This window comes from Notolepis coatsorum (assembly GCF_963971535.1).
Source record: "Notolepis coatsorum genome assembly, chromosome: 4".
In the NCBI taxonomy this organism is placed as follows: domain Eukaryota; kingdom Metazoa; phylum Chordata; class Actinopteri; order Aulopiformes; family Paralepididae; genus Notolepis; species Notolepis coatsorum.
Window position 1 is genome coordinate 17,971,053 of NC_140168.1, and position 20,685 is coordinate 17,991,737.

A 20,685-nucleotide genomic window follows, 5' to 3' on the forward strand; every position below is an offset into this window, starting at 1 on the left:
TATGACAATAGACCCCTCATGTCATTATGACAATAGACCTCATGTCATTATGACAATATACCTCATGTCATTATGACAATATACCTCATGTCATTATGACAATAGACCTCATGTCATTATGACAATAGACCTCTCATGTCATTATGACAATAGAACTCTCATGTCATTATGACAATAGACCTCTCATGTCATTATGACAATAGACCTCTCATGTCATGTTAGTAGTCCATTTATTTTCCTAGAGCTGCAGCAAAGACTGGAGACTTTGTGAACATGACCCTGATAGATCCTTCAGAACAACTCGTCTTGTCCAAAGACATGCTAACGGCCCCTATTGACTCACATTTAAGTTTCCCCAGTCTTACCTGTAGACAGCAGGGTAGTGGTTCATAGCTAGTCTTACCTGTAGACAGCAGGGTAGTGGTTCATAGCTAGTCTCACCTGTAGACAGCGGGGTAGTGGTTCATAGCTAGTCTCACCTGTAGACAGCAGGGTAGTGGTTCATAGCTAGTCTTACCTGTAGACAGCAGGGTAGTGGTTCATAGCTAGTCTCACCTGTAGACAGCGGGGTAGTGGTTCATAGCTAGTCTCACCTGTAGACAGCGGGGTAGTGGTTCATAGCTAGTCTCACCTGTAGACAGCAGGGTAGTGGTTCATAGCTAGTCTCACCTGTAGACAGCAGGGTAGTGGTTCATAGCTAGTCTCACCTGTAGACAGCAGGGTAGTGGTTCATAGCTAGTCTCACCTGTAGACAGCGGGGTAGTGGTTCATAGCTAGTCTTACCTGTAGACAGCGGGGTAGTGGTTCATAGCTAGTCTCACCTGTAGACAGCGGGGTAGTGGTTCATAGCTAGTCTTACCTGTAGACAGCAGGGTAGTGGTTCATAGCTAGTCTTACCTGTAGACAGCAGGGTAGTGGTTCATAGCTAGTCTTACCTGTAGACAGCATGGTAGTGGTTCATAGCTAGTCTTACCTGTAGACAGCATGGTAGTGGTTCATAGCTAGTCTTACCTGTAGACAGCAGGGTAGTGGTTCATAGCTAGTCTTACCTGTAGACAGCATGGTAGTGGTTCATAGCTAGTCTTACCTGTAGACAGCAGGGTAGTGGTTCATAGCTAGTCTTACCTGTAGACAGCATGGTAGTGGTTCATAGCTAGTCTCACCTGTAGACAGCAGGGTAGTGGTTCATAGCTAGTCTCACCTGTAGACAGCAGGGTAGTGGTTCATAGCCAGGTGGTGGACATACAGGAGGTGGGCCAGGTTGGCCAGGGAGTCTTTAGGGTAGCGTACCTCCTCCTCCAGGAAGCCTGGTACCTCCTTCCTCCTCAGCAGGGGGTGGAACAGCAGGTTAGGGAGAGACTCCCCGATGTCTGTCAGAGTGTTCTACAGACAGCGTGCACACATACACACACACACACACACACACACACACCAAAGAAAAACAAGATGGAAATAATAGAATAGAATGTAATAGAACAATAGTCTTAAAATGACGACGTTTGAAAACATCAAACGGACAACATGAACAAAACATTGACTTATTATGGTTGTTTGTTTAGGGCTGGACGGTCTAAAATTTATATCACGGTATAATTTGAAGCATAGACGGTAACAGTATATATCACGGTATATTCATTTATCTTAAAATGTCTATATAAATGCTTCTGAAGGGGTAAAACACTGGCAGCTATTACTGTACTCTTGTATTACTGTTGTCAAGCCTCGTCAATATACCCCCCCCCCCCCCTCACTAATGAAACTGGTGCCGCGGAGTCATGTTAGAACCTTAGCTTAGCGGCTAACGTTAGCCCGTTGCTGCGCTAAAGCAAGTCTCCTCTCAGCCTCCTTAGCCAAATTGAAATGCCCAAACTATATGGCAAGGTCCGTGAGCAAGTGGAGAAAAACTCAGTACAATTAAACACTATGCATCGACGACTGCAAACGTTGAGTGAATCCTCAAGTAACGTTAACGTCATTGCTACTGCTGTGACTAGCTGCTCCAGTCTACCGGTCACAAGGTATGAAGGTATAGTCAAAATCCATACCGTAGTGCAAATTCATACCGTTTATACCGTCCACCCCTAGTTTGAAGGATTCAGTCGTTGAAAGTATAAAGAAGCCATAGGAGATATCATACCAGGATGTCTGTAGCGAAGTCTCTGAGAGGGGAGGAGGGTAGAGTGTCGGGATCCTTCAACTGCACGTCCAGGAGAGGTTCACGCAGAGTCTTCATACAACTACAGACAAACGGACAGACACAAAGTCTTCATACAACTACAGACAAACGGACAGACAGTCTTCATACAACTACAGACAAACAGACACACAGAGTCTTCATACAACTACAGACAAACGGACAGACACAGAGTCTTCATACAACTACAGACAAACAGACACACAGTCTTCATACAACTACAGACAAACGGACAGACACAGAGTCTTCATACAACTACAGACAAACAGACACACAGTCTTCATACAACTACAGACAGACAGACACACACAGTCTTCATACAACTACAGACAGACAGACACACACAGTTTTCATACAACTACAGACAAACAGACAGACAGAGTCTTCATACAACTACAGACAAACAGACACAGAGTCTTCATACAACTACAGACAAACGGACAGACACAGAGTCTTCATACAACTACAGACAAACGGACAGACACAGAGTCTTCATACAACTACAGACAAACAGACACACAGTCTTCATACAACTACAGACAGACACACAGTCTTCATACAACTACAGACAAACAGACACACAGTCTTCATACAACTACAGACAAACAGACAGACAGTCTTCATACAACTACAGACAGACAGACACACACAGTCTTCATACAACTACAGACAGACAGACACACAGTCTTCATACAACTACAGACAGACAGACACACACAGAGTCTTCATACAACTACAGACAGACAGACACACACAGTTTTCATACAACTACAGACAAACAGACAGACAGAGTCTTCATACAACGTATACAGACAAAAAGACACACAGTCTTCATACAACTACAGACAGACACACAGTCTTCATACAACTACAGACAGACAGACACACAGTCTTCATACAACTACAGACAAACAGACAGACACACAGAGTCTTCATACAACTACAGACAGACAGACAGACACACAGTCTTCATACAACTACAGACACACAGTTGTCATCTTCTACAAGTTACCAAAGACTGCTTTTCTGTCATCTTCTACAAGTTACCAAAGACTGCCTTTCTGTCATCTTCTACAAATTACCAAAGGCTGCCTTTCTGTCATCTTCAACAAGTTACCAAAGACCTTTCTGTCATCTTCTACAAGTTACCAAAGGCTGCCTTTCTGTCATCTTCTACAAGTTACCAAAGGCTGCCTTTCTGTCATCTTTTACAAGTTACCAAAGGCTGCCTTTCTGTCATCTTCTACAAGTTACCAAAGGCTGCCTTTCTGTCATCTTCTACAAGTTACCAAAGACCTTTCTGTCATCTTCTACAAATTACCAAAGACTGCCTTTCTGTCATATTCTACAAGTTACCAAAGGCTGCCTTTCTGTCATCTTCTACAAGTTACCAAAGGCTGCCTTTCTGTCATCTTCTACAAGTTACCAAAGGCTGCCTTTCTGTCATCTTCTACAAGTTACCAAAGACTGCCTTTCTGTCATCTTCTACAAGTTACCAAAGACTGCCTTTCTGTCATCTTCTACAAGTTACCAAAGACTGTCTTTCTGTAATCTTCTACAAGTTACCAAAGGCTGCCTTTCTGTCATCTTCTACAAGTTACCAAAGGCTGCCTTTCTGTCATCTTCTACAAGTTACCAAAGACTGCCTTTCTGTCATCTTCTACAAGTTACCAAAGACTGCCTTTCTGTCATCTTCTACAAGTTACCAAAGACTGCCTTTCTGTCATCTTCTACAAGTTACCAAAAACTGCCTTTCTGTCATCTTCTACAAGTTACAAAAGACCTTTCTGTCACCTTCTACAAGTTACCAAAGACTGCCTTTCTGTCACCTTCTACAAGTTACCAAAGACTGCCTTTCTGTCATCTTCTACAAGTTACCAAAGACTGCCTTTCTGTCATCTTCTACAAGTTACCAAAGACCTTTCTGTCGTCTTCTACAAGTTACCAAAGGCTGCCTTTCAGTCATCTTCTACAAGTTACCAAAGACTGCCTTTCTGTCATCTTCTACAAGTTACCAAAGGCTGCCTTTCTGTCATCTTCTACAAGTTACCAAATACTGTCTTTCTGTCATCTTCTACAAGTTACTAAATACTGTCTTTCTGTCATCTTCTACAAGTTACCAAAGACTGTCTTTCTGTCATCTTCTACAAGTTACCAAAGGCTGCCTTTCTGTCATCTTCTACAAGTTACCAAATACTGCCTTTCTGTCATCTTCTACAAGTTACCAAATACTGTCTTTCTGTCATCTTCTACAAGTTACCAAAGACCTTTCTGTCATCTTCTACAAGTTACCAAAGACTGGCTTTCCGTCATCTTCTACAAGTTATCAAAGACTGCCTTTCTGTCATCTTCTACAAGTTACCAAAGGCTGCCTTTCTGTCGTCTTCTACAAGTTACCAAAGGCTGCCTTTCTGTCATCTTCTACACGTTACCAAAGGCTGCCTTTCTGTCATCTTCTACAAGTTACCAAAGGCTGCCTTTCTGTCATCTTCTACAAGTTACCAAAGGCTGCCTTTCTGTCATCTTCTACACGTTACCAAAGGCTGCCTTTCTGTCATCTTCTACAAGTTACCAAAGGCTGCCTTTCTGTCATCTTCTACAAGTTACCAAAGGCTGCCTTTCTGTCATCTTCTACAAGTTACCAAAGGCTGCCTTTCTGTCATCTTCTACAAGTTACCAAAGACTGCCTTTCTGTCATCTTCTACAAGTTACCAAAGGCTGCCTTTCTGTCATCTTCTACAAGTTACCAAAGGCTGCCTTTCTGTCATCTTCTACAAGTTACCAAAGGCTGCCTTTCTGTCATCTTCTACAAGTTACCAAAGGCTGTCTTTCTGTAATCTTCTACAAGTTACCAAAGGCTGCCTTTCTGTCATATTCTACAAGTTACCAAAGACGTTTCTAAATAACTGGAGAAACGCGCCGTGGCTCCTCCTCCCTCTCACACAGTGCACAGCTGTTCTCTAACACACATGTTCCCAGTAATTCCAGGCTGTGGAACCGAATTAATCCTTCTTACAACTTGAGCAGTTCAGTCCTCAGCTCGTCCTCTTTGTCCTCAGACGTCCCGTCTCCGTCTCGACCGTCCCTCTCCCGGCCCCGCCGGGCGGCGAGTCTGGCGTCGGCGACGAAGGGTCTGATGAAGTGCGTCATGGCGCTGCAGCAGCGGCACAGAGAGAAGACGTCGTCCTCCTCCTGCTCCTTGGTCTCGGGGACGGGCAGCTTGGACACCTGCTTCAGGAGCGTGGACAGAGCCATGCCCAGAGAGGACGCCTTGAGGACGCTACCGAGACGCAGCAAGACTGAGGGAGGGAGGGAGGGAGGAGAGGGAGAGGACGAACAGAGAGGAGGAGAGGGAGAGGACAGAGGAGGAGGAGAGGAAGAGGACAGAGGAGGAGAGGAAGAGGACAGAGGAGGAGAGGAAGAGGACGAACAGAGGAGGAGAGGAAGAGGACGGACCGAGGAGGAGAGGAAGAGGACAGACCGAGGAGAGGAAGAGGACAGAGGAGGAGAGGAAGAGGACAGAGGAGGAGAGGAAGAGGACAGAGGAGGAGAGGAAGAGGACAGAGGAGGAGAGGAAGAGGACAGAGGAGGAGAGGAAGAGGACAGAGGAGGAGAGGAAGAGGACGAACAGAGGAGGAGAGGAAGAGGACGGACCGAGGAGGAGAGGAAGAGGACGAACAGGAAGAGGACAGAGGAGGAGGAAGAGGACAGAGGAAAAGAGGAAGAGGACAGAGGAGGAGAGGAAGAGGACAGAGGAGGAGAGGAAGAGGACAGAGGAGGAGAGGAAGAGGACGAACAGAGGAGGAGAGGAAGAGGACAGAGGAGGAGAGGAAGAGGACGGAGGAGGAGAGGAAGAGGACAGAGGAGGAGAGGAAGAGGACAGAGGAGGAGAGGAAGAGGACGAACAGAGGAGGAGAGGAAGAGGACAGAGGAGGAGAGGAAGAGGACGGAGGAGGAGAGGAAGAGGACAGAGGAGGAGAGGAAGAGGACAGAGGAGGAGAGGAAGAGGATGGGAAGAGGAGGAGAGGAAGAGGACGGACCGAGGAGGAGAGGAAGAGGACAGACAGAGGAGGAGAGGAAGTGGACAGAGGAGGAGAGGAAGAGGACAGAGGAGGAGAGGAAGAGGACGGAGGAGAGGAAGAGGACAGAGGAGGAGAGGAAGAGGACGGAGGAGGAGAGGAAGAGGACAGAGGAGGAGAGGAAGAGGACAGAGGAGGAGAGGAAGGACAGGAGAGGAAGAGGATGGGAAGAGGAGGAGAGGAAGAGGACGGACCGAGGAGGAGAGGAAGGACAGGAGAGGAAGAGGAAGGGAAGAGGAGGAGAGGAAGAGGATGGACAGAAGAGGAGAGGAAGGACAGAGGAGAGGAAGAGGATAAACAGAGGAGGAGAGGAAGAGGATGGGACAGAGGAGGAGAGGAAGGACAGAGGAGAGGAAGAGGACGGACAGAGGAGGAGAGGAAGGACAGAGTAGGAGAGGAAGAGGATGGACAGAGGAGGAGAGGAAGAGGAGAGAGGAGGAGAGGAAGAGGATGGACAGAGGAGGAGAGGAAGGACAGAGGAGAGGAAGAGGACGGACAGAAAGGACAGAGGAGGAGAGGATGGACAGAGGAAGAGAGGAAGAGGACGGACCGAGGAGAGGAAAAGGATGGACAGAGGAGGAGAGGAAGGACAGAGGAGGAGAGGGCGGACCGAGGAGGCGAGGAGGAGGAAGATGGACAGAGGAGGAGAGGATGGACAGCACAGAGGAGGAGAAACGGAGGAGAGGTAGTCAGTGACACCAGTGTTATTCGGTGTCCATTGTCCAAACATCCACTGAGTAAATGAAGGGGGGGGGGCTGTCTCACCCTGCTGCAGGGGGTCGAGGAGGAGGAGGACGGTGTCTGCCAGGGCCTCTGGCTGGACTGGCTGGACCGACTCCACCTGCTCCAGCAGAGCAATCAGAAGCTCCTTGGGACTGCACACCTGGCCAATCACAGAACACCAACATCAAAATGGACAATTCTGCAGGGATGCACCGATCCGATATTGGTATCGGTATCGGCCGCCGATATCAGTAAAATAGCTGGATCGGGTATCGGTAAAAAAAAATTATATATATAAATTTTTTTATATAAGAAATAAAATAAGAAATAACCATTCAGTACATTTATATCTATGTGTTAATTTGTTACATTTAGTTTCACTAAGTTAGGAAAGTAATGTTTTAAGTCAAGCCTGATGTTGCCTTGCACAAAAGAATGATCCCAGTCTCTTCGACACAGCGACAGTGAGGCATACAGTTTATTAATTGAATGAAGTTTATTTTCTGTCTTTGTTTACAACAAATCAAAAACACACCTGTGATCCTTTACAATTCTTAAAAACAAAAGATATTTTAATATATAAAAAAAGAAAAAGCGTGGATTAAATTGTTTTTTTTTGTACTTTTTGGGGGGGGGGGGGGGGGGGGGGGGATTGGACAATGGGTATCGGATCGCTATCGGGACTGAAAAAGTCAGATCGGGCATCCTTATTCTGCACTGACGACATGGTGTCTGACTTGCTTTCCTCCGTTTCGGACACCGCTGCCTAGGGGTGGGAATCGCCAGAGACCTCACGATACGATCGCGATACTTGCGTCACAATACGATAGTATCGCGATACTAAATATATCGTGATACGCTGAGTATTGCGAAAAAATTTATTATTATTATTATTTTTTTTAATCAAATTTAATTTATTAACTGTAAAGTAAAACTTTGTCAACATGTTTTATCTAATCAAATACAATTCAGTCTGTTCATCTCACTTCAATAATTTTTATTGCAGAACATGGTATTTTCTCAAGCAGACAGTAAACACTGTAATCTGTGTTGCATGTACCTGACAAACTGAACTGTTTGTATTACAGTCATATTCCAACTTAACTGAATGCACATGTGTGTGTGTGGACTACTGTACTATTACAGGTATTGAAATGAACAATGCAACTTCCTTATACAATTTTTCTTATGAATAATTAAATATCGATACTTGGCGTCCCTGTATCGATACAGTATCGCCACGCAAAGTATCGCGATACTACGTATCGATTTCCCCCCCCCCACCCCTACCGCTGCCTCTCTCATTGGACCCATCTCAAACCCTGCCCTCTTTTCTTGATCCTCCAATCACAACTGTCGCTTGTCCGAGGTAAGCGACAGTTGTGATTGGAGGATCAAGAAAAGAGGGCAGGGTTTGAGATAGGCCTACATAGAGGCGGAGCATAAACACACTGAACTATTCTGGATACACACTCTGGAGTCTAGAATAGAATAGAAAAGAAATACTTTTATTAATCCTGAGGGAAATTTGACACTGCAAATCGCTCAACATTAAACATTTTAGACAGAATAAGAATAACAAAACAAATCAAATTTCCTAAGATAAGAATAGAATAGAAATGGTCTAGACACTATGTCAACGAAGGAAATTGACATCTGCCCCTTTTTGTACTATACTATATGTTTACACTGCCTATTTTTATTCTTACTTCTCCACTGTACTATAATTCTATGACCTGTATCATGTCTTCTACTACCTGTACCTCCCCTCCCCCATGCTGCCTGCATTTCCCCAAGGGGATCGATAAAGGAATATCTTATCTTATTATACCTACTACCCTTCAGTTCTTATCTTATCTTATCATATTATATTATACCTACTACCCGTCAGTTCTTATCTTATATTATCTTATTATATTATACCTACTACCCGTCAGTTCTTATCTTATATTATCTTATCATATTATACCTACGACCAGTCAGTTCTTATCTTATCTTATCTTATCTTACCTCCAGCAGGTGCTTCAGGATGGCCAGGCAGTGAGGAGCATTATTGTCACCTTTCTTCAGTAGAATGTGAACGAGAGGAGGCAGCAGATACCATCCCATACATCTCACCATGTCCTAGAGAGACAGAACATATAGTCTCATTATGTCGTAGAGAGACAGAACATATAGTCTCATTATGTCCTAGAGAGAGAGAACATATAGTCTCATTATGTCCTAGAGACAGAACATATAGTCTCATTATGTCCTAGAGAGAGAGAACATATAGTCTCATTATGTCCTAGAGAGACAGAACATATAGTCTCATTATGTCCTAGAGACAGAACATATAGTCTCATTATGTCGTAGAGAGACGGAACATATAGTCTCATTATGTCGTAGAGAGACAGAACATATAGTCTCATTATGTCCTAGAGAGACAGAACATATAGTCTCATTATGTCCTAGAGAGACAGAACATATAGTCTCATTATGTCCTAGAGAGACAGAACATATAGTCTCATTATGTCCTAGAGAGAGAGAACATATAGTCTCATTATGTCCTAGAGACAGAACATATAGTCTCATTATGTCCTAGAGAGAGAGAACATATAGTCTCATTATGTCCTAGAGAGACAGAACATATAGTCTCATTATGTCGTAGAGAGACGGAACATATAGTCTCATTATGTCCTAGAGAGACAGAACATATAGTCTCATTATGTCCTAGAGAGACAGAACATATAGTCTCATTATGTCCTAGAGACAGAACATAGTCTCATTATGTCGTAGAGAGACAGAACATATAGTCTCATTATGTCGTAGAGAGACAGAACATATAGTCTCATTATGTCCTAGAGACGGAACATATAGTCTCATTATGTCCTAGAGACGGAACATATAGTCTCATTATGTCCTAGAGAGACAGAACATATAGTCTCATTATGTCGTAGAGAGACAGAACATATAGTCTCATTATGTCCTTGAGAGACGGAACATATAGTCTCATTATGTCCTAGAGAGACAGAACATATAGTCGCAATGTGTCCTTGAGAGACGGAACATATAGTCTCATTATGTCCTAGAGAGACAGAACATATAGTCTCATTATGTCCTAGAGAGAGACAGAACATATAGTCTCATTATGTCCTAGAGAGAGACAGAACATATAGTCGCAATGTGTCCTAGAGAGACAGAACAATGTGTCCTAGAGAGACGGAACACACACAATTGAAACGTTGTCTGATTAAGTGCGGGTTCTACCTAAAATCATGTTCTGCACTTAACCAGCACCCTCTGTCTTAACCCTCTGTCTTAACCCTCTGTCTACCCTCTGTATTAACCCTCTGTATTAACCCTCCGTCTCAACCCTCCGTCTTAACTCTCCGTCTTAACCCTCCGTCTTAACCCTCCGTCTTAACCCTCCGTCTTAACCCTCCGTCTTAACCCTCTGCACACGTCTTAAGAGCAGAGCAGCCTCTGTTGATGTGTATTTAGCCAATCCTTCACCCAAAATCCCTGTTTTCACACATTTACCATAATAGACACACACTGTGTGTGGGTGTGTGTGTCTGTGTGTGTGTGGTGTGTGTCTGTACACACACCCCACACACAGGTACACACACACACACCTCCCACACACACAGACGCTCCTCCTTACCTGATTCTTCTCGTCCACGATGATACTGAGGACCTGGGTGCTGTGGCCCTCCTCTAGACAGGACCGTCCTGAGATAGTAAACACATCATAGTCCTCTGTACTGTAGTTGTGGTCTGAGACCGCTTGCTGTAGGAAGGAGAGAGAGAGAGAGAGACGTGAGGAGAGACAGAGAGGGGAGAGAGAGACAGAGAGACGTGAGGAGTGACAGAGAGGGGAGAGAGAGAGGGGAGATACAGAGGGGAGAAGGAGAGCGAGAGAGAGATGTGAGGAGAGAGTGGGGAGAGAGAGAGACAGAGAGAGATGGGAGAGAGACAGAGACAGAGAGAGAAAGGGGAGAGAGCGAGACAGAGAGGGGAGAGAGACAGAGAGAAGGGAGATAGAGAGGGGAGAAAGAGAGCAAGAGACGTGAGGAGAGACAAGAGAGGGGAGAGAGAAATGGGAGAAGGAGAGAGAGAGACGTGAGGAGAGACAGAGGGGAGAGAGAGACAGAGGGGAGAGAGAGGAGAGAGAGACAGAGAGAGGGGAGAAGGAGAGAGAGAGACGTGAGGAGAGACAGAGAGGGGAGAGAGAGACAGAGGAGAGAGAGACAGAGAGAGGGGAGAAGGAGAGAGAGAGACGTGAGGAGAGACAGAGAGGGGAGAGAGAGACAGAGGGAGAGAGAGGGGAGAGAGAGAGACAGAGAGAGGGGAGAGAGAGAGAGTGAGGAGACAGAGAGGGGAGAGAGAGATGGGAGAGAGAGATGGGAGAAGGAGAGAGAGAGACGTGAGGAGAGACAGAGAGGGGAGAGAGAGACAGAGGGAGAGAAAGAGACATGAGGAGAGACAGAGAGAGGGGAGAGAGACAGAGGGAGAGAGAGGGGAGAGAGAGACAGAGAGAGGGGAGATACAGAGAGGGGAGAAGGAGAAAGTGAGGAGAGACAGAGAGAGACAGAGAGAGGGGAGATACAGAGAGGGGAGAAGGAGAGATACAGAGAGAGGAGAGAAGGATGGATGGAGAGAGAGATACAGAGAGGGGAGAAGGATGGAGAGAGATAGAGATAGATACAGAGAGGGGAGAAGGATGGAGAGAGAGATACAGAGGGGAGAAGGATGGAGAGAGAGAGATACAGAGAGCAGAGAAGGATGGAGAGATACATGAGGGGAAGGGGGGGTGAATGAATGAATGAATGAAAACTTTATTTAACAGATTGCAGAATGGGTACAATACAGTACGGCTCAATACACACAACAATTGTTAAGGGGATGCAGACCAGAGAAAGACTTTTGTCTTGTTTACATCAGGGTCCCCCATTTTCAATTCATAGTGACATTTATGACATACACAACATACATGACATTGAAGTGACATTGGGTGAGACGAATCCATGCATTGAACAGATAAGACTCGGGTCACATGGTCACTCACTGAGATTTAGAAAGATTATATAAGAGGAAGAGGATGGAGGAAGGAAGGATGAATGAAGAAAAGAGGGAAGGGTGGAGGAAGGAAGGATGGAAGGAGACAGACAGACACAGGCAGACACATAGAGATAGATAGATAGATAGATAGATAGATAGATAGATAGATAGATAGATAGATAGATAGATAGATAGATAGATAGATAGATAGATAGATAGATAGATAGATGGACTGTCCGTTGAGACTTACACATCTCTGAACCACATCACTGAGCTGATCCAGTGCCATGCCTGCTCTGCTGTTAGACCACTAGGCTGAGGCTCCAGTCCTAAAAGAACAATGATGCAGGTTAACAGACCGGTTGGTAGGTAGAGACGGACATCGATTTAGGTTAACAGACAGGTTGGTAGGTAGAGATGGACATCGATTTAGGTTAACAGACAGGTTGGTAGGTAGAGATGGACATCGATTTAGGTTAACAGACAGGTTGGTAGGTAGAGATGGACATCGATTTAGGTTAACAGACGGGTTGGTAGGTAGAGACGGACATCGATTTAGGTTAACAGACAGGCTGGTAGGTAGAGATGGACATCGATTTAGGTTAACAGACGGGTTGGTAGGTAGAGATGGACATCGATTTAGGTTAACAGACAGGTTGGTAGGTAGAGATGGACATCGATTTATGTTAACAGACGGGTTGGTAGGTAGAGACGGACATCGATTTAGGTTAACAGACAGGTTGGTAGGTAGAGACGGACATCGATTTAGGTTAACAGACGGGTTGGTAGGTAGAGATGGACATCGATTTAGGTTAACAGACAGGTTGGTAGGTAGAGACGGACATCGATTTAGGTTAACAGACAGGTTGGTAGGTAGAGACGGACATCGATTTAGGTTAACAGACAGGCTGGTAGGTAGAGATGGACATCGATTTAGGTTAACAGACAGGTTGGTAGGTAGAGACGGACATCGATTTAGGTTAACAGACGGGTTGGTAGGTAGAGACGGACATCGATTTAGGTTAACAGACAGGTTGGTAGGTAGAGACGGACATCGATTTAGGTTAACAGACAGGTTGGTAGGTAGAGACGGACATCGATTTAGGTTAACAGACGGGTTGGTAGGTAGAGATGGACATCGATTTAGGTTAACAGACGGGTTGGTAGGTAGAGACGGACATCGATTTAGGTTAACAGACGGGTTGGTAGGTAGAGATGGACATCGATTTAGGTTAACAGACGGGTTGGTAGGTAGAGATGGACATTGATGCAGGTGGGTACTTATAGCGAGTTGGCGAGTGCAGCGCATTCCTGTGTGCGTGCACGCGCTTCTGCTCAAATCTTTGCTCAAATCTTACTCTGCACGGAGTGCAATCTCGTCCCATGAGCAACGCATGCCTGATATTAACATTCAGTATTCAATATTGTCTGATTCAATATTAACATTATTAATAATTATTAACATAACAGTATTCAAGTAGAACAGCTAGCTAGCCGTTGTGGACACTCACCTTTCCACAGCAAAACAGTCGGCAAGGCACCTTGCTTGAGAAAGGCAGGTTTCAGTCTATGTATTGTTTAGGCAGGTTTCAGTCTATGTATTGTTTAGTCTATCTGTTCAGTACTGTTCAGTCCTGTTTCAAGATGCACAATGAGCTCTTCCGAGAGAATTGTTGAATAGATATAGAACACAAATGTTCTAGAATGTTCTATTATGACATCATACTGTGACATCACAAATGTCTATTATGACATCATACTGTGACATCACAAATGTTCTAGAATGTTCTATTATGACATCATACTGTGACATCACAACGGAACATGTTTGAGTTACATTTGAATAATATAAATAATATGTTTGGTAAGGCTGTCCCCGAAGCCTGTTTTTGGGATTCAAACTTCGTCAGGGTTCTTCGAACGGACGATCAAACCTTTGTTTAAAAAAAATAAAAAATAAAGATTTATTATTTTTTTATTATTTTTATTATACATCCTCAAACTAAATCCTCAATTTGAATAAAGTTATTCAAACTTCGTCAGGGTTTTTCGAACGGATGTTCGAACATTCGTTTTTAATTAAACAATTTAAATGAAAAAGATATTCTCGTTTTTTTTTATAAATTCTGTTTATTTTTTTATTTTTTATATCCTCAAACTAAATCCTCAATTTGAATAAAGTGATTAATATGATTAAATGTCTTTTTTCTTTTATTATTTGGTTAGTGACAAAAATAACACTTGGAACAAAAAAAACGATAACGATTGGTAAACACTGATTAACCAAAACACTTAAAAGAAAACTGGATGAATTATTATAATAATATGTGGTTGGCACTTCTTTATCGTTGCTATTGTAGATAACTGTGGCAATTCTAGAGTTAATACATGTAAAAAATGTATTCATTGATAACCCAAAAAAAAACATCTACTTGAGGAGAGAATGTGTATATCTGTGTTTTAACTTTGTGTACACACTTACCGCCCATAATGGGATTAGGTATGTGTTACTCATAAATTGTTTCTGCTTGGGGAGAAGTCTTGGTTTTGGGGAGAGTAATACTATAGGGTTTCCAACCCAAGGACCACAATGGAAACAAGCCTATGGCTTTATTGTGTTTATTGGAATCCTATTGGTAAATGGAGAAATGTATACCCGTTTCATATTGTGATCAAATGTATATGTGTGATTTTCCATTCTAAATCAATAAACTATTCAATCAATCAATCAACCTGCTCTACTTCTAGAAACAAAACAGTGAACAAAATGTGTATTTTAGCAGCTTTAGGGGCTACAGGCGTGTGTAGTTCACCAGTTTGATAAGAATCTATTATTTGGGAAACAGAAAATACTCTGTTACACTATAACCACTTGTAGGGCTTAGGGCGGCTACGTGGCGCAGTGGGCAAGGCGCTCGCAACGAATGCTGGAGACTGGGCTCAAACAGGATGCCTCCTGTTCGAGCCCCGCTCTCCACATTGCTTTCAGTTTAGCTGGTCGTCCACAGTAATACAGGGTTCCCACGCTTGCCTTGAATTTTTTTTCCATACTACCTCCTGATTTTCCAGGTACCATATTAAGTGATGATCTATAGGCCCCTGAAGTTTTCCGCCCCCATCCGCGCCCCCCCTCCCCTCACACACACAACCCCCTAGGACACCTGACTACTTACTTGATTTAAAAGATGTACCAGTCAAGTCTACATTGTAAATGCTTAGAGATTATGTCTTATTGATAATATCAATGCATGAAATAATGCAACAAGCTGTAGATGAACAACAATTTATTGAACTGGAACACATGAGCACTGGGATTGATATATGTTCTCTCTTCCACTCCTCTCCTATCTCATCCTGTCCTCCTCTCCACACCTCCCCTCGTGTCCGCTCCTGTCTTCTTTTCCTACTCTTCTCAACTCCTCGTAATCATAATCGAAATTAATCGTTGTGAGGTTGCATCGTTTCACCCCTACTACTCTTACTCTGTAAAAGCGTTTGTAAAAGCTTTTGTAAATCAAACTGGTTATCGTTATGAGAGCTAACCAGGGGCGGATTTAGGATTATAGGAGATCCGGGGCTTAGCCCAGATAGGTGCCCGTCTTTTTATTTTTTTTTATTTTCTAATTTTTTCTTTTTTTTTGCAGGCAAGCGGCAGATTTTTTTTGAATTTAATTAACCTGTACGTGCAATTTCCTGCAATATAGAGCCTTCAATCTTGACCAATAAAGCTGCTCTTTTCACTATAAAACTCAGTTAACCATAACGTAGTTATGGTTAGATTTATATATTGGGGGGGGGGTATATCATATTTTTCATATGATCAAAAAGTGGTGGAGCAAGAGCATACCTTTGCTCCCCCAAGTTCAATAGTGGGAGAGCAGAGATGCTCCGAATGCTCTTATGGCCAGGCGTCTATGATTCACTGATACAAAGTAAAATAGTGCAGTGCAATAAAATAGTTAGTAAAATAGAATAAAATAATGCAATAGTGCATTGCAATAAAATAGTTATCATCGTATTTTTTCGGGAGGCCGGTAAGGAGTGCATTACAGTAGTCGAGTTGGCTTGAAATAAAGGCATGGATCTGGTTTTCAGCGTCCTTTTGATTTATAAATGGCCGTACTTTAGCTATGTTTCTAAGGTGGAAGAATTAAGTTTTTGTCAACTTGTTGATTGTGATTTAAAGCTTAGGTCTGAGTCTACCATGACACCAAGACTTAACTCACTCAAATACAGTTAGCAGCTGGATAGACCACAAATGGAAATTAGCTTCTGCTAAATCTGGTGCAAACATATTTTCATGTAACAATGATGAATTGTCAGAAAAAAGATTTTTTTTTTTTTTTTTTTTAAATAGATTCAGGGCTTTTCAGAAAACATTCGGGGCTTGAGCCCAAGTAGCCACCCCCTAGCCCCGCCCCTGGAGCTAACGTTGGCTAGCTACTGTACCTGGTGCTGGCTAACTGGCTCGTTATGAGAGCTAACGTTGGCTAGCTACTGTACCTGGCGCTGGCTAACTGGCTCGTTATGAGAGCTAACGTTGGCTAGCTACTGTACCTGGAGCTGGCTAACTGCCTCGTTATGAGAGCTAACGTTGGTAGCTACTGTACCTGGCGCTGGCTAACTGGCTCGTTATGAGAGCTAACGTTGGCTAGCTACTGTACCTGGCGCTGGCTAACTGGCTCGTTATGAGAGCTAACGTTGGCTAGCTACTGTACCTGGCGCTGGCTAACTGGCTCGTTATGAGAGCTAACGTTGGCTAGCTACTGTACCTGGCGCTGGCTAACTGGCTCGTTATGAGAGCTAACGTTGGCTAGCTAGTTAGCAAGATTGCACTGCTTACTAACTAACGTTGATAAACCCAGGTTTACCACACAGTTAAAACACAGCTACTTACATTTGAGGATAAACTTGCATAAGAAGTTTCACTCAAGTTTCACTGTAGATGCCAAGGCTCCATTGGCTCACCAAGCTGCCTGCATCAAATTCCAACATCCAATATACCATATAGGATGCCAAGAGCATGCTCTACAACATGGGATCATCCATTTATATCTACAGTAAAAGCTGTTCACGTGTAAAGGGTTTTTATAAACTCATGTTAATTCTGTGCTCAATAGTTACATTTTATTACACATCATCCAATAAAATTTTCCAGGACAACTGTTTCTATTTCCATGTAATTGGTCACTTTTGCTCAGTTTCCATGCCTTTCCATACCTGGAAAATGAATCCCATGAATCCCATGTTTTCCATGTTTTCCAGGTCCGTGGGAACCCTGTAATACACATTGGCCGTATTACGGGGAGGGAAACTGAAGGGTGGGGATCGGGCGTTGTGGACAGCGACTCCTACAGGTCGGTTGGTGCGCCTGCGCAGTAGAATCAAGAAGCGACGGGGGCGGGGCCCCTCCAAAGCCCAGACCCCCGACGCTGAAAGATCGAGCCGCGCGGGTGAAAAGATGCAACGGCTGTTACCTCGAGTATCGGAGGGGACTCGTGCTATGTATGACTTAGTCCACATTGCAGCTGGCTTGTGGGAGGCAAGAAACAACGTTCGAAGACAGGGGAGGGTTGAATTGGACGATATGAAAATTGGGATGGTAGAAAAATAGAAAAATGGGAGAAAAAGTGGATAAAAAAAAAAACACTTGTAGGGCTGGGCGATATGGCCAAAAATGATATCGCGATAACGATATCGATAACAATATCATATCACGCAATATCCATAATTATCGATATTGTTATAAGTTTAAAAAAATATATATAACAGATGTATGTTTATTTTGCAGCAATTTTTTGTCGTCACTGCACATGTGTCGTCACCGCACATGTGCACCATGACTCGTGACTGGAGACTAGCTCTGCTAGCACACATAGCCTACTGTGTACAGACGGTTTCAAACTGTATTTTACATTAGAAAGCAAACAAAATAAATGGACAAGAGAAAACTAAATCTCAATTAGGTCAGTATTGTCATTTGGACAAGCAAAGCCATTACTTTAAGTTACAGGCAAGAAAGACAAGTCTGTCCACTGTCTCTGGGTTTAACAAAAATAAATAAAAAAATCGATTTTTTCTTTTTTTCCGATATCGATTATTAATCCTCTCTTTCTCCGATTTTTCTCTGTTTTCTCCCCGTCCCAATTTAGTCGTTGTGCCAATTCCCCCCCTCCCCTACCCGTTTGTTGTGCGCATGTTCTCCTACTGGTCGGTACAAGGGAATCCTGAAGTCATCCGCACACTTCCTCCGACACGCGCGGCGACAGCCAGTGACTCTTTTTTCACCCGGCAGCGAGGACTCTCATTGGTGAAGTGTAACGCGTGGGAGGTCACACTGCCTTCATCAGGTCCTGCCTCCGCTGAGCAAGCGCCCAGACCTGACCTGTAGGCGTCGCTGTCCACAACGCCAGATTCCCACCTGTGACTTCCCTCCCCGCAACCCAGCCAAACGGGTTAGTATAGCGATCGTTATATCGCCCAGCCCTAACCACTTGAATGTGTAAACACCATGTCTTATGCCTCACCATAGGCATAGTGTGAACAATATGTGTATATATATCATCTTATATATCTTTACATATTGTTTTCAATGGCATTTTTTTGTGGTCTCATGAGTGTTTTACAAAGGTGTGAGAGAGAGAGAGAGAGAGAGAGACAGACAGACAGACAGACAGACAGACAGACAGACAGACAGACAGACAGACAGACAGACAGACAGACAGACAGACAGAGAGAGAGAGAGACCTGGAAAGCGAACAGGCTCTTGGAATGGGTGTCTGGGAGGAAGTGGGGGGTCTTTCGATGTTGATTAAACGGCAAGCAACTAATGTCATAAGTGCAAAATTAAAGGACAATAAATCTAAGCTAACTGAAATTGTGTAGCACAGACCTTTCTATGGATCAAAACCTCAATATTATTATGGTGTATTTAATACTTCATGTATCCTTAATCCCTAGGTTAATGAGGCACTAAGATGTTAGTAAAAAAAAAAAAAAAAGTATGCCAATGACAGGAAGTAACGGTAGCCTACAGTATATATGTGTATGGTATGGTATGGTTTATTTCTTAATCCCCGAGGGGAAACATGGTTTGCCACCAGAGCAACAATTTTCACTGTGCTCCTAAATTTCTTTGTGTGCTCCTAAATTTTTATTTATTTAAATTGTATGTGCTCCTTGGGAAAAAGGTTAGCGTAGAGCCCTATATATGGAGACATTAACATTACGTTATCAAACATAGGGACGAAGACTGTAAAAAAAAGAGTCTTCAAATCCTTCAATAGGTTTTGTGATCTGCACGTCCTCAGCCAGCTAATCACCCAACCCACACGTGTATGTGAGTCAACTCAGACTACCATTGACCTCATCCTGACCTCTGACAAGTCCAATATCTCCAATAAAGGGGTTATAGCATGCGGGTTAAGTGATCATTATATGATATTCTGTACCCGCAAAAAGCTAAAACAAAAGGCTGGCTGTCACAAAACAGTCACATCTAGAGACCTCAAAACCTACTCTAGCGAGGCCTTCAACCTTGAACTGGAGAGTCTGGACTGGTCAGATGAGCTCAATGGTACACTGGTTGAAGAAACATGGCTTGGTTTCAAAACCAAATTTTCAACAATACTAAACAACATGGCCCCCCTAAGAACCACCAGGGTAAAAAAATCGCGCTGAGCCGTGGATGCACACTGAAATACTGACCGCTATGAAAACCAGAGACAAAAAATGCTCTGAGTTTCGTAAAAGTCAGTCATAGCTTACCAAAAGCACGAGCAGTGAACTCCAAGCCCACGTGACTGAACTCAAACTGGAAAGAAACAGACTAAGAAATGACGTAAACTCCATGATCAAAACAGCAAAAAGAAAAGTCATCAATGACAAAACTGAGGAAAACAAAAACAAACCACGTGAACTTTGGAAATTACTCAATAATCAACTAGGCTGCAGTAAAAAACTTAAAACCAGATTCTCAAACATAAACATAAAGACGGACAACACGCTCATCACAAACAGGCTGGATGTAGCCAATTACTTAAACATTTTCTTCACAAACATAGCCACAACACTGGTAAACAAACTACCCTCCCACTCAGGGCATTATGGGGTAGAACACATAGTAGCATACTACAAGAACCTAGGGATCCACAAAGACTACTTCAAACTGGAAATGGTAACAACAGATGAGGTACTCAAAAAACTGAGCGCCCTCCAACCTAACAAGGCCACTGGCCATGACAACATCCCCTCCAAATTCCTCAGAGACTCAGCAGCCGCCATCACCCCAGACATCACACACATAATAAACCTCTCCATAAAACAGGGACACGTCCCCAAGGACTTCAAAATTGCGAGAGTAACACCCCTGCACAAAAAGGGCAGTAAATTAGACCCAGGCAACTACCGCCCTGTTTCTATCCTTACCTCCATCTCAAAAGTCATGGACATTTTTTTATACGAACAGGTCGAAAAGTACCTCGCGGAAAAAAATCTAATCTACGAATTCCAATCTGGCTTCAGAACATCCCACTCCACTGACACATGCCTTCTCTATTTAAACGACCACATCAAACAAGAGGTGGACACGGGCAAATACTGCGGCATGGTCATGCTGGACCTACAAAAGGCCTTCGACACTGTCAA

General features: G+C 43.6%; 1 protein-coding gene across 1 annotated transcript in view; it reads right to left on the reverse strand.

The window, feature by feature from the left end:
• glmna (glomulin, FKBP associated protein a) overlaps positions 1–20,685 on the reverse strand; it is a 49,971-nt gene that overhangs the window by 26,303 nt on the left and 2,983 nt on the right. The window contains exons 2-8 of the mRNA XM_084313649.1: positions 12,290–12,368; positions 10,643–10,768; positions 9,007–9,120; positions 7,039–7,156; positions 5,211–5,493; positions 2,138–2,237; positions 1,202–1,383 (exon numbers count right to left, since the gene is read on the reverse strand). Of these exons, the coding sequence (XP_084169775.1) occupies positions 1,202–1,383; positions 2,138–2,237; positions 5,211–5,493; positions 7,039–7,156; positions 9,007–9,120; positions 10,643–10,768; positions 12,290–12,328 (962 nt within the window). The 5' untranslated portion in view covers positions 12,329–12,368. The remainder of the gene's footprint in view (positions 1–1,201; positions 1,384–2,137; positions 2,238–5,210; positions 5,494–7,038; positions 7,157–9,006; positions 9,121–10,642; positions 10,769–12,289; positions 12,369–20,685) is intronic.